General features: G+C 37.7%; 2 protein-coding genes across 3 annotated transcripts in view; both read right to left on the reverse strand.

Moving 5' to 3' along the window:
• Nucleotides 1-14,751, reverse strand: part of twin (CCR4-NOT transcription complex subunit 6-like twin) — a 268,905-nt gene that overhangs the window by 214,064 nt on the left and 40,090 nt on the right. The window lies entirely within an intron of this gene.
• Nucleotides 8,025-12,302, reverse strand: LOC140757953 (uncharacterized). Its single transcript, XM_073093872.1, has one exon. It carries the CDS (start codon nucleotides 12,133-12,135, stop codon nucleotides 10,708-10,710), a length of 1,428 nt encoding a protein of 475 aa, XP_072949973.1. The 5' UTR covers nucleotides 12,136-12,302; the 3' UTR covers nucleotides 8,025-10,707.

Consider the following 14,751-nt stretch of genomic DNA (forward strand, 5'->3'; position numbering starts at 1 on the left):
ATCAGTCTTATTTGAACTTAAAAACATTTTAGTTGAATCAAGGAACTTAATATCGCCAAGACTTCATGAAACTCTCCAATGTAGTTTACGTTTACGAACATATTAAATAATAACCAGATTCCAGCAACCAGAACCAGCACACTAATTATTTTAAAACACGTACCAAACATACCAACAAAATCGATCATAACAAACAGTATCCTAATTGAAATTTAGTGGCGGTCACATTAAATTTCAATAGTACAGTACAAGACAGCGCAATATCGCCGGCGGCAACGTCACCCGCGCGGCAAGTGCCGCAGCCATAAAACTGCTGTAACTCGCGCACTAAACTATTATGTGTCATAACCCGGCGCGGGCGATGAGGTGTGGTTATGTAAACAAACAAGATAACATTGCGACCCGTACACTATGTAAGGGGAAATGAAAAAATCAACGTAACTGTGTTTGGTTCTAGGAATTCGTGAAAATTTGTTTGACATTAAAAAATGTTAAAAAATATTAATCAGTGATTAATAAATACCTGCGTCTTTATAATTGGTTGTGTATCTAAATTCTAAATTCTTTTCAACAATGTTCAATCATGAAACTAAATTCTAAATCGCATCTAATTTACCACTTGCTGTCACTGTAGCTGCAATCATACGATTTACTAAACTAATATCGTAACTGTATACACAAAATAAAAAATATCGTCTCTTATTAAATATGCATTTCAAATATAACAGTCGTGGTCATTGCACTTAAAGCTCAATTCATTAAATGACTTCCAAACCAACCCATGGAACAGAACACCAACAAGGTCAGAACTCTACGGGCCTGATGTAATTCCGACGAAAAAAATGTACAGAAGAATAGGACTAGTACACAATGGCGTGTTTCAGGTCCACAATGAAACAGCCTTGTGTAATGTGACAGGCAGAGTAAGGCAAACATGATAAAGGTCGACAGCCGCGTTGAAAAGAAAACACAATGGCCGAAACGTTGCACTTGTGTCATTATTTTCATCCGTCGTACTTTCAATGTCAAACATGACCTCAGTTTGAAGGGCATCTCCCAATCAATAGGCTGAAGGACATTGTACAGGGGAACATGTTATATAAAATAAAATTTGTACTCTTTATAATGCATGTATGTTGTAATTTTCTCTCGGATATAAGATAGGTTAGCTAAATTCTAATTACCCTTTCTATGCTCTTAATCTTCTACTAGTTTTCTGTGTATCGTGCCATAAAGACACGACATTTGTAATAAGGAAAGTTGGAATGGATAATTCATTATTTAAATTTTTGTCTGCCCGAAAATCTAGCCTGGAGCCCTGTTCATTTTAGACTGTCCAAAATAATCAATAGAACACAAACATTATATTTTCATCTTAAAAGCTTAAGGTTTAGCGTAAACTGCTCAATAGAAAACGCAATCATCCTGATAAATGAAAGCGGAACTGAAGAGCGGAAGTAAAAGGTCAAATAAGGAAACGTTGAGAAAATGTTCTCAATCCACGAGAATACTCAATTAAGTTGCTGAATGCGAACGGAGATCGCTGTGGAAAGCCGTGTATTATTCCTTTCTATAAAAGTGTGCCATTGTAATGCATGTGATTTTCAGCTGTTTAGAGGTTTACCTTGAACAATAAAATTACCACTATCATAGCTTTTCTTTACGTAACAGATGATGTTAAAGTTATTACAGATCATACTAATCAGATCGGTAACCAACTATGTAGTACACAAGATTTCACCTCGAAGACGATCACAAATTCGTTTGTTTTCCAGATAATTAAGTTGAAACATTTAGTATAAACAATTTAATTTACTACACATTTCAAACTAAAACACAGCAGCACGAACGACGGAGAAAGCAGTTATTTATATAACTTAAGTTTATTAAGAGGAAAGTAATAGTCACTTTCCGTTTACCAATAAAATTGTACTTATATTTAAATTAAACAATTCCGTATCTCGAAACGAAGCCGTAATCGAAAGTAATGTATTCAAACACAGATTAATAAATAAAAATCATTCAAGATATCGAATCTTATCCGAGTTGCAATTATTAAGATATTGTAAGAATTTCCTTAGAGGAATGGTAATTTAAAATGACTGTAAAAATAACTACACTTGGATTTGATTTTAATAACCCGTGAATGAATAAGAAAGAACGTAAATTGGTACTTTAGATGAGATCGAGTATTTCTTGAGATCAACAATCACAAAATATCTTAGACGCAAACCATTCCAAGTAATGTACATACGGATTTAATTGTATTTCTTTTAAAGTGCGCATTTTGGTATGTAGAGGAGACACAACTTACTATGGCTTTAGCATATAGTTGTATCATAGTGTAACAGATTTAGATGTAATACTAGAAAACGATAAAATAGGCGTTATACGATATCAACAACCACACAGAACTAAATACGATTTCTATATTAACTTTAGGCTCCACGTGTGAATCGTCGGCAAGAGTTAGCTAAATTTTGATAAAATATTAGTTATGTATTATCTGGGTATAGTAACTCAGGTGCTTGATTGATTTCGTGACAACAAAGTGTCTTGTAATTATTCAATGCCGTTGTTTGGTTAGAAGAACATAAATAATGAGAACGCGATTGTTCAGATAAAATTAATTCTGACTTTGAACAAGAATCTTACCCAGATTTTAAAATTACTGGACAACATTACGTAAGAGAGTAATAAAATTCTTTCAAATTAACGTAAATATGAATTGAAGTTTTCTTTTATCTTTGTCTTTCGTATCTTTATATCGTTACTATCTAATAATTTGGATGCTATCGGTTCTATCCGTTCAGAATCTGCTTTAACAATTTGGATGCTATTTTGTATTCAGATGAAGTTTATTTTCCAAGTATGTAATGATACAGAAAATAATCGAAATAATTTAATTTCCGTTATGTCATAGAAGCTAAAATATATGTACATAGATGTTAGCAGCCTAACAAAAATTGCTGCTGTTAGTATAGTTGTAAAATGTCATTACACTCAATACCTGCTATGTATGTGACATAAAAAATTTAAAGATATCATGGATGTTATCTATTTAGAATAGGTACTGTACCTACCTAATTTAGACGTCAAGCGAAGCTCGGTCGCTCAAATTCTAAAATACCTATAACAGAATATAACTAAGAATTATTAAAACAATTTAACCGAAACCCTGCGTCATAAGTTTGCGACATCTTATCGTTGGTAAAGTTTTGACAAAGTTTAATAATCGAAATTTGATACCCACTGAATTGTTCTTCTAATGTTTCGAAGGTCGCATCGAGAGAGCAAACAATTCAAGGTCACCAGACGGTCATGAAATTCTCAGTACCTGGTTTTCGCAAACAAGCCTATAAAACGGAACGTGTAAACAAACATAAAAATGTAAGACCTAACGTGCAAAGTAAACGTGAATGCTTATAGAAGAGAAGCTATAAAAATCGGAAAGCTGAATATCATGACATTGATCAAGTAGATGTCCTTGCCACTAACAAAGTAACACAGTTGTATTAAAGTAGGTTCCTTAAACAATTTCGTATTGTACAAAGATGGTATAAAGTATGAGTGTAAGCGATTTAGGTACATTCATTTACGTAATTCCTTAAAAGTAAATGTTGACATGATATTCTATGTTTAAAGAAGTTTATGTTATGATATTGTCTTTTTCAACACTAATGTCTGTAAGTTTGACCGTTTTAATTAATTGACCTTACCCATTGAAATTTATTTACCTCATTGCGTAATGGTACAGGATCCCTAGTATAGTTTTCATCATTTATTAATAACAAGCTGATTTTTCGTGAGTAGCTTCGTTTCGACAAGACGCCCAACATTTTTCCTTACAGCAATGTTGGTAAATGGTAGCTTGATAGGGCAGCAAGGATAAAATATGTTGACCGGACGAATTCTAAAAATTTATTACTAACCAAATTTTTCTTTGTTAATTATCAAGATAATTATTTAAATAACGTGAAAAAATATTTGTCCTACAAAATATAAGGTTTTTATTAAGGCGTCCCCCCTCTCCAACATGTATCATAAACAAGGTCATGAAAAATAATTACTAACCAGCTGATTTTTTTTTTATTGGCTGTCTACCATTTACATAGTCTACCATGCACATTGTCCTACAAATTGCATGGTATGTCATCTCGGACCTACGCTGAAAAGATGTTAATTCCGCAGGATTATTTTTTTTATTAGTAACTGTAGGACAAAGGTATCACGTGATAGGATAATATAATTTTTATCTAAATAAAACAATGTCCTACAAAAAAAAGGGTAACTTTTATTAATCCTACAAGATTTGTAATTTAACTATAATATAATATAAATAAACTATAAAACTGGCGGACTGGAATAACGTACTTCGCAATTTGTAGGACAATGTGGGTAGTAAGCTGTGTAAATGTTAGACAGCTAATAAAAAAAAAATCAGCTGGTTAGTAATTATTTTTCATGACCTTGTTTATGATACATGTTGGAGAGGGGGGACGCCTTAAAAAAAACCTTATATTTTGTAGGACAAATATTTTTTCACGTTATTTAGATAATTGTCTCGATAATTAATAAAAAAAAATTCGGTTAGTAATATTTTTTTTTGATTCGTCAAATCAACATATTTCATCCCTATTATTTTAGTTATAAACCACAATCGAGAACTTTCGTACGAGAATTTGTTGGGCGTCTCATTGAAACGAAGCTATTCTGGAACACTCAGCTTGATACTAATTATTTTTACATTAAGTATTAGTACTACAACTTTTAAGTGTAGGTCCGAGATGACATACCATGTAATTTGTAGGACAATGTGCATGGTAGACTATGTAAATGGTAGACAGCCAATAAAAAAAAAATCAGCTGGTTAGTAATTATTTTTCATGGCCTTGTTTATGATACATGTTGGAGAGGGGGGACGCCTTAATAAAAACCTTATATTTTGTAGGACAAATATTTTTTCACGTTATTTAAATAATTATCTTGATAATTAACAAAGAAAAATTTGGTTAGTAATAAATTTTTAGAATTCGTCCGGTCAACATATTTTATCCTTGCTGCCCCATCAAGCTACCATTTACCAACATTGCTGTAAGGAAAAATGTTGGGCGTCTTGTCGAAACGAAGCTACTCACGAAAAATCAGCTTGTTATTAATAAATGATGAAAACTATACTAGGGATCCTGTACTATAAGTATATAGTAATGTAAAAATTCTAGCCATGACATCGAATTCCTTTAGGTGATAAATAGAATTAATGCTAATAGCCTAATAACAGAATTTGTCAATATATCTTGTTATCTTATGATAAAGATATACAAAATGTTGTCATTTTTATAATGATTATAATAAAAATTAAAACATTTTTTCTGTTTATGTAATTGTTGTTTCGCTCTACAAATAAATAATTTGTAAAACTCATGTGATTAAGTTGAATTAATCGAAGTTAATTATCATAAGTGAGAGCCATGCAGCATTACATTATCTTTCGTTATCGATGATTGCTCTCCAGCTACTGATACGATTGATACTGACTCACTGATAAAGCGTATTATGATTTAAAGACGCAATTAAGATAAACAAATGCAATGGAAAACGTTTTATTAAATAAATGAGGAAGAATCTTAAACGATGAATCAAGGTTAGATTAAGAAACCTTTTCAATGTTAAATTAAAATTTTAGAAAATTTATCGTCACTAGTATTGTAATTCATGTCATTCAGATTAAACTTTTTTTTTTTTTTTTTATATGTCACCTAACGATAAGGCAGACGGGCTGCCTGATGGAGAGCAGTCACCGTCGCCTATGGACATTTGCAACACCAGAGGAGTCGCCAATGCATCGCCGGCTTTGAAGGAGAGCTCTTTTTACACCCCTCTTGAAGAGCCCCATGTCATAGTCCTGAGGGAATACCTCAGGAGGAAGTTCATTCCACATTTTGCACGTACGCGGCAAAAATGATCTATTAAACCGAACCGTGGAGGACCGCCACGGGTCCAGTTGATGTGGATGGAACTTCATCCTTCGGCGAGTGGTGCGATGAAGGAAAGGCGACGTAGGCACCAGATCAAACAGTTCCTCAGAACACTCACCATTGTAAAGTCGGTAGAACACGCAGAGGGAACCTATGTCCCTCCGAAGGCTTAAGGGTTCTAACCGATCAGAGATCACTGGGTCATCGACGATTCGCACCGCGCGTTTCTGTACGGAGTCAAGTGGGTTAAGTTGGTATTGTGGTGCCCCTGCCCAGAGATGCGAGCAGTACTCCATGTGGGGCCTCACTTGCGCTTTATAAAGCAGCAGGAGTTGCCCCCCAGTGAAGTACTGCTTGGCTCTGTTTAGGACGCCCAGTTTCTTTGAAGCCAACTTGGCTTTAACTTCCAAATGACTCCGATACTGCACGTCGCACGAGATGTCGACTCCCAGGATCCCTACACTTTTACCAATGGTGAGCGGGGTACTTTGGAACTTAGGCGCTATGACGAATGGGGTTTTTTTAGCGGTAAACGCGCAGACTTGTGTCTTCGAGGGGTTGAACTCAACAAGGTTAAGACGACCCCATTCCGAGACCCGCTCCAGAGAGTTCTCGATTTCAGACACAAGTCGGATTCTGCTTTCTTCCACGAATGTCCGAGAGGTGTTCGCACGGCCTGTGTACACAGCATCTCCCGTGCTATCATCTGCATAGCAATGAATGCCACCGATTTTTAGCAGCATATCATTGATATGCAGAATAAAAAGCGTGGGAGATAATACAGACCCTTGGGGCACGCCAGCGTTGATGAGCTTCGTGTCTGAGCAGCACCCGTCAATTACGACCTTAATATGCCGCTCAGACAGAAAGCTGGCTGTCCATGTGCACAACCTCTCGGGAAGACCGTAAGATGGTAACTTCGCGAGAAGGGCCCTATGCCAGACCCGGTCAAAGGCCTTAGCGATGTCCAGGCTTACGGCCAATGCCTCCCCGTTGCTCTCAACAGCCTGCGCCCAACGGTGAGTGAGGTACGCAAGAAGATCACCAGCTGATCGGCCCTTGCGAAAACCATATTGGTGATCGCTGATCAGCCGGTGCTCTTCCAGGTACCTAAGGAGCTGCGTGTTTACAACACGCTCCATAGCTTTTGAGAGCAGGGAGGTTATCGCTATAGGCCTATAGTTGGCCGGGTCGCTGCGGTCACCCTTTTTGGGAATAGGGTGTACAAGGGCAACCTTCCACGAAGACGGTACTTGTCCTGTGGTGTAGGAAAGCGAGAATAGGCGCGTTAAGACGGGAGCCAACTCGGGAGCGCACGTCCTGAGCACCACTGCGGGGATTTCGCACAACTTATTTCAGCATGTTATAGCTACAGTTTGTAAAATACCATCGAAGCTGTTAATGGACTATTAATGAATGGAGATTAAGAGAATGGCATCAGTAATATATATATCTTAAAATCATTAATTCAAATACAATATTAAACAGTTATTAGTCTGCCAGTACAATGAACACATAGTTAGAACGTTTCAAGGTTTTTTAAAGCACATAAAGCGATCATTTCGGCCGACGTTTAGCACAAAACGATCGCAACTGTTCAATTGAAACATCTCTATTGAGGCTTGTGGGTATAATTAGTCGCGTATCGTCCGTGATCTGCACCCAGACGTTCCTTTTGTAAACATCGCCACAATGGCCAACACGTAACTAACCGAAAGCTGTTCGACCACAATGGAAAGTTGCGTTCGCGGGTTACGTAAATAGCTGCGCAGTTTGTATAAACCCAGTTCTGTATATATTTTTTTATACTTTTTAATGAATTACTTCTACATACATCGTCATCGACGTTATCAACTATAATAACAATTCTAGGAACTACGCAACAATGAGTTAAGTAGGAAATTATAATATCTCAAATTTTCCACATCACGGACAGTGTTGAGGAAAACAATCGCTATTATGTTATGAATCGACAAGTCGCTCGGTAATGCACGTAATGATGCACCACAATCTCTCGAACGTGGCATCGAAATAAAACAAAATATGTCAGGACATGATGGTTTTTATTGTACAAAAATAGTGTGCAAGCGTGTAACTCGTGCCTCACGACGTACACAAACAAAATATTAAACTATATAATTTTACATATAAAATGCATCCACTCAGTAAGTTAGACATAGCCTATTTTGTTTACAATTATAGTGAGGTGTATCGTTGAGTTTCACAACTGCGAACTGAGCCCCGCCCTTTCTCAATCCCACCACAGAGGGCTCGGCGTGTCCGAGGTCTTAGTCAAGTTACATTCTACACCTCTTTCTGCCGAACATTTCCAACTCTAATTTGAATTAAGTATGACTGCGCGTATTCGAATTGTTGTCTGACAGCCGACAATATATTAGGGCCTTATCTGGCGTATCGTAACGCAGACATCACATTCTTATTATTTCAAATTGAATAAATTAACATTAAGGGAGCCGACACCCAAAAATATGACCCGTTCGGAGTGAGATTGTCAGGTAGCGATAGCTAACGTAATCGACAGGGTCCCACTGACGCGCATTAAAGTCAGAATTTTAAGCAGATAAGAGGCTGTAATAACTCCTCGTCTACGTCGAGCCTATCGAAGAGAAAAAATAAAGCAAGAATCAATTTATCATGCCGTCCCACGCACGCGCCGAGCAATATAAGCAAACACAACACAAAAATAAAAATATGAGAACAATAAAACGGCCCATGGAGTGTAAAACCCAACGATAGCGACGGGTGTAACGACGTACAAATCCATGAATAACTTAGTTATATTCACATTATCTACATTATGGAACTTTATCTGGCGACATCCCTCAACACTTTTGGACCCCAGCTTAAAGAAAAGAGGAAATTACAAGAAAGCAACTAAAATAAGGTATTCAATTATTGATTCGCCGTTCATTCTACACGATACAAATACATCTGACTAAGACTTAAATATTTTGGTAAACTCGCGTTACAACAACACCAACAATGTCAACGGGGAACATACCCACATCCGTATTTCCGTGGCAATTATGCTACACGTTTAAAATTATTTATGGCATTTTTCATTTCCGGTAACCTTTAATAAGCAAAGTGCGACTCGAATAAATGACAAGCGTGTGACATGAAAGTTAATTAACAAAACGGTGTACGGTGAAGTAATCAGTTTTTGGCTTTATGTGATTATCCCGGACAGTTTTATTCTCTCTAGGGAAAATGAGGCTATACGGAACTTCATGTTATATGCGAACTATGTAAATTCAGGTTAGAGCCATCAGCGGCGACTAATGAAGTGAATGACCTACGCGGCTTGTTCAACAAACACAGATAACGAAGCCGGTAACGTAAAAAACCTCTATCGTGGCCTCTTATCGACACTGCACCTTTTATGTAACGATAGCTCACAACGCTCAACCGAGGGTTACATTTATAAACCAATGGATGGAACTAGGACATGATAGAATAATGATTTAGTATAAAACATTAAAAGTAATTTGTCTCTTAATAATTAACATTAAATAAAAAAACAAATCGAGCAGTACGAACGCGTTGACTTTCTAAGTAATAAACTATGTAAATCGATACCAGGTTAGAATTGGTTTCGACTGTCAAAACTGGAGAGATAAAAAATAAGTACAAAATTATCACGAAGATAGATCGTTACATTAGCTTAGTGTGTGTGTAAAGAGAACAAAGAGAACAATACCAGCATGTTTCAAACAATGATACGAAATAACCATAGTATGATTGATTGATGAACAATAAAACACAAATGTGCTACTGTTCTGTATGAATTAGAACTGGACATATAATTAATGGCAGTATCAATGAACGCTAACGATAAAGATGGTTCATTTTTATGTTTAATGACCATATTAATAGGGTATTCGTACGAATATAATGAGTGATGATGTAATTCAAACGGTAAAGATTTGTTAGTTGAAAAGTTAATATGTACTCGTTAAGGAAAATATTTTGAACGTCATGAATAGAAAATACGTGAAAATAGTTTCAAATTTTCAATTCTGCATAATGTAATGTAGAACAGTAGTGCAAATTACTTTAACAGACAGTGTTCTCGCGTTCATAAAAAAGCGTTTAAGGTAAAAGTGAGCCAAGAGCCATTAGGAGTGAATACAAAAAAAAGTCATTAGCACTATGAACCGGTGCGCACGAGGCGCCACCCGGAACGAGCGGCGCGGTGAAAACCGCGGGAAACCGCAACGTTGTGCACACCGCCGCACTCGCGGAACCGTGTCAGTAGTGTGAAACGCTAATTGCGCACGAGTTAGGGCAGCAGATACAACGCCGCCGGTAATCGCGGCACGGATCACTCTAACTACCACCATCGTGAGCCTATTCCTTTACAACAGTCATTAAATGCCGACAACAGTTCTCCTCATACTCTACACATATAATTCTAGGCCATCGCGCGTGAATCGATATGGGATTTAAACGGCGAATCATAATTATAAAACAACCAGACAAAGCTCCATTCCATCCAGCTTCCTAAGCTAGTGTTAATAATAAATTAATTATAGAATCTACAGGAAACCGATTCGGAGATCTCAATTTTTAGGGTCGCTATGAGACGCTCCGTGCATGCCTCGCTGTGACAATTTGAGTCCAGCTCAAATGGCGAGCGTGAGCTCCCTGGACTGATTGACGACACACGCATCCAATTAGCATAAAATGTAATTCGATCACAAGGGCCTTAGACAGTAACTAAGGCTAAATCACAAACGTTGCGCGGGTTCTCGCCGGCTTTAAGCGCAGACGAGCACACCGATTCCACTTCGTCACTTTTTTTGTCATTTTTAACACCTGACACAACTCTGTCACCACCACTCACTACACTGTTTGCCTTTAAATCGTAGTTCGCGATTGCACATCTGTTCGCGGCACTTTCACTTTTATCGTTGAAGAACGAGCGGCGGTCAGAGTTCGTAGCCGGGGGCGAGGTCGAAAATAACTTTATTTCCAGGTCACGATGACCATTCATTGATGTAACGATTTCGGAGGATATCTCCAAAGCCAGCGGCGATCGAGGCTCCGGCGAATTCACTCTCTTCATAGGGAATAAAGAATACAAATTAGGGGATGAAAGTGTATCACTAGCGTTTACATCGCGCCTCTGAGGAACACGGGACGAAGGGTCACTCCAACTACGTCGCAACGTCGTATCGACGCCTCGTCTACCTAGAGGTCCGACAACTTTCATCGAATCCTCTAATTTTGTAGGAGCGAAATCCCCACTGGAATTTTCATCCAGCAAATCTGCAATCGAATCAGCATCCCAAATTTGTCCCACAGGGTCACAATAACGACACTGACAAGAACTGACGGCTGATTCTGACGGCGATGCTGCTTCCGCTAATCCGAAACGAGTAGCTTCAAATGCCTCGCCCAGAGCAGTCACTCTATAAGTCTCCGGCGTTGGATCCGGGTACTCTAACACTTTCACATCTAAACGATATGGCAATGGTATCTCCCGGCAAAAAGATTCGTCGTAAATACCGCGCGACATCGACCCCATATTTGCAACCGCGCAGTGGTCAACATCACCCAGATCTAGTGCAGCGTTAGTTAAATCATGAGGGACGATATTATTGGGTTTTCTGTCCTTTTTGCGCCTTTTACGAGGCTTTATTATTCTTGGCAACATTGTTTCGGAATTCGCAGAGCCGGAACTTTCATCGCTGGCCACGCTAACTGCATCCGTGTTGTTATTATTATTGTTGTTGTTGTTCCGTCCGTTCCGAGTCGTCCGCGCTTGTTGTTGTTGATGATTTCGCGTTCTGACGACTTCAGGTGCTTCGCATCGGTCCCTCGTTGCGTGATCTACAGGTCCAGGGGGTCGGTGGTTGCGTTGTTCTGGTACGGTGGTATATTTTCGCCGATCATTTCGATTCTGTATGATGAGAGGAGCACCCTGAGCTTGCATCGCCAGCTTTGAAACCGGCGTATGCCGAGGCGGCGGGGTCCGTCCCGCCATGGAGATGAGCGGCGCTCCGAGCCATGCATTGGGATGTGGAACACCATAGTGCGGGTAATATGGTGGCGGGTATCCCGGTGCCGTGGTCGCATACTGGGGGCGAGGGGGTTCGCGGCGCCCGAGGGCGGCGCGCTCGCCCGGACTCATATCGTCGACGGAGTCGTTTAACCCATATTCGAAAAAGTTACGTTCACTGTCACGGTAAAAGTCCGAGTTGCGACGCGATGTCGTAATCGTAGACTAACATCGGTGGCGCGTCAGAAGTGGTCGCGTGCGTGCGCCGCGGTAGTCGGCAGAGGACTGAAGTGAATGAGCGCGAGCCGGCCGCGGCCGCGATTGCCGAGTGGGAGTGCCGCTGCGGCGCACCACGCGACTATCACCGGCGTCGATGCACCGGAAAGCTTTACAACCCTAATCTCTCCGCAATTAAAACGTTGTTTACTTTCCTGGTAGTCTAAAAAATATACGCTTACACTGTGTCTTGCCAGACTGAAAACACGGTTGCCGGGCAGATAAGATTGTTTGTTCAGCGTTAGTAGGTAAAAACCAAATGTGATGTTCAAAAATTTAAGGATGATGAAATAGTATTTTTTTGTAAATATGTACATACTAGAATACTTTCTGTGAAAGCAAACATTGTTAAGTTCTTATAATGTTCGCACTCAATACAAGTACAAGCTAGCGTTAAGATGTAATTAACGATATAATAGAGGTCACTGAATGACTTACCACGACACATTGGAGACAAAAAATGTGTTAACTTACCTGAAACAAATAGACAATTCATTAATATAATGATTAACGAACATTTTGAAATAAACACGGAAAGCCAAGCGCTCCCTAAACAGCTGTTGAATAAATGTATCGCAGTTGGTTCGGGCGCAATAAAAAACCAATTTATGGTGCCGTAAACAGTTTCCGAAACCACATGAACGTACGTACGCCCTTTTAGTGAAATGTAACGTGCATATAATATGGAATGTTTATATGAACCGTATGTGCAAGAGACGTAGATGGCATTCTATTTTGGTTGCCCTTTTTGCTTTATCCCAGATTAAGTTATTTCTAACTGATTATATTATTATGACTTCGATTAGCGCAATTTGAATATAATTAAAGATTTGAATTATTACAAAATTAAATCATGATAATTCATGTAAAATCAATAGTCATACATCTTTCCATATCGAAATTTGGAAATATTAAACTATGTCGAAAAAGGTAAAAATCAATGATAAAATTGTATCATATAAAAAATAATCAGATTCCGGTTTATTTAATTTATTCAATGTAAAATATGACGAATTATTATTTTATAAGAATATTTTTCTTTTCTCTTAAATTTCTTATCGTTATACTTCTACAAAAAATATTATCGCTTTAATAAGTAGGTACTTGACATGGGATCAAATGTGTTTAATAACTTCCTTAAAATTAAAAACAAGCCGTGGGGCAGAAATACGTCAAATATATTTTAAGGATCCATTCGATAAGATAATATGCATTAAAAAATAAAAATATAATATACATACATATGGAGTTTGCCAAAAATAAAATCACCTTTTTTTCGTTCGATTGTTAAGCACTGGGCTCTTAGCTTGACGGAAGTAGGATAGGATTAGAGGTCACAGGTTGATGATATTATTGGGCACAGATTAGTTACCAACCAAAGTTTTCAGACTGTTAACAGCCTTAAAACTTTGTCTACCTAACTGGAACGCCTATTATACTCACCCTTACCGTTACCAGACAAACCTACATATAAAAATGGTCTTTTTAATCAATCTTCATGTTTAACACGCAATAAAACCTGACTGTCACCTTTCCGTGCCAGACTTTAACCTTTTGCCAGTTGGCGCCCACGGGGTCGGGTGAAAGTGATTTTGATGAGTCACAAGTATTTCGATAAACGCTACGTTTGCCTGTATAAACATACTAATGTACACGGACGACTTCGAGTGACTTTGAAACTATTTAATCAATGTAACAAACATACATATCTATTTACTAATTCATTCGAATTACACATAGACAGACATAAACTGTTTATTTATTTAGTTTTCGCGCAACAAAGATGTAGGATCTTGGTCACAAAATTACATATTGATTTTTAGCAGACTTTTTTTACTAAACTTCAAAATTAGCACTAAATTACTTTTATTTTACGTAATTTCTACACATTGGACTTACGAATGTTACCTATATATTACATATTTAATTTCCATAAAATAGTGACATTTTATCAATTTAATATTAAAGTAAATATTAGCTGTGTTCAAGTACATAATTTCAATTCTATAATTTTACTTAAAACATATAATTGCAATTGATGGCGAATGTAAAACACCTCGTAATGATTTGTAAATGATTTTCTTTATAAATATAAAGTTACTTTTAGTTGTTTATCTTAACGATGTTGTTTCTCGAGGCGTTACTCCTAATAGAAACGGCAACACGGAAATAAATGTATATTTTTAAGTTTTCCTCAATATATCTTTAATTTACATCTTTGCTACAGTTGTTATCGTATTTATTAATGTGTTTCGAGATCAGACATGTGTTCGTTTAGCTTGTATAATAATATGCATAATCAACTTCTCGTAACTGTCATAGAATGATTGAACTTTCTTCGCGAGAGGCTTATATCGAAAGTTATAGCGCATATAATTAAGTGGCCGAGAGTTCGAGAGTTTTACATAGAAGAATTAAATAATAGTAGGTAAGTATTTATAATTCTTGCTTGCATAAGCCAGGACACAAAAT

This window comes from Epargyreus clarus, unplaced genomic scaffold (assembly GCF_041222505.1).
Source record: "Epargyreus clarus isolate Ecla_fem2 unplaced genomic scaffold, WU_Ecla_fem_2.2 ptg000005l, whole genome shotgun sequence".
Taxonomy (NCBI): domain Eukaryota; kingdom Metazoa; phylum Arthropoda; class Insecta; order Lepidoptera; family Hesperiidae; genus Epargyreus; species Epargyreus clarus.

What these genes read in the sequence shown, in the direction of transcription:
- LOC140757953 (XM_073093872.1), bottom strand. Translation starts at nt 12,135, where the DNA reads ATGAGTCCGGGCGAGCGCGCCGCCCTCGGGCGCCGCGAACCCCCTCGC.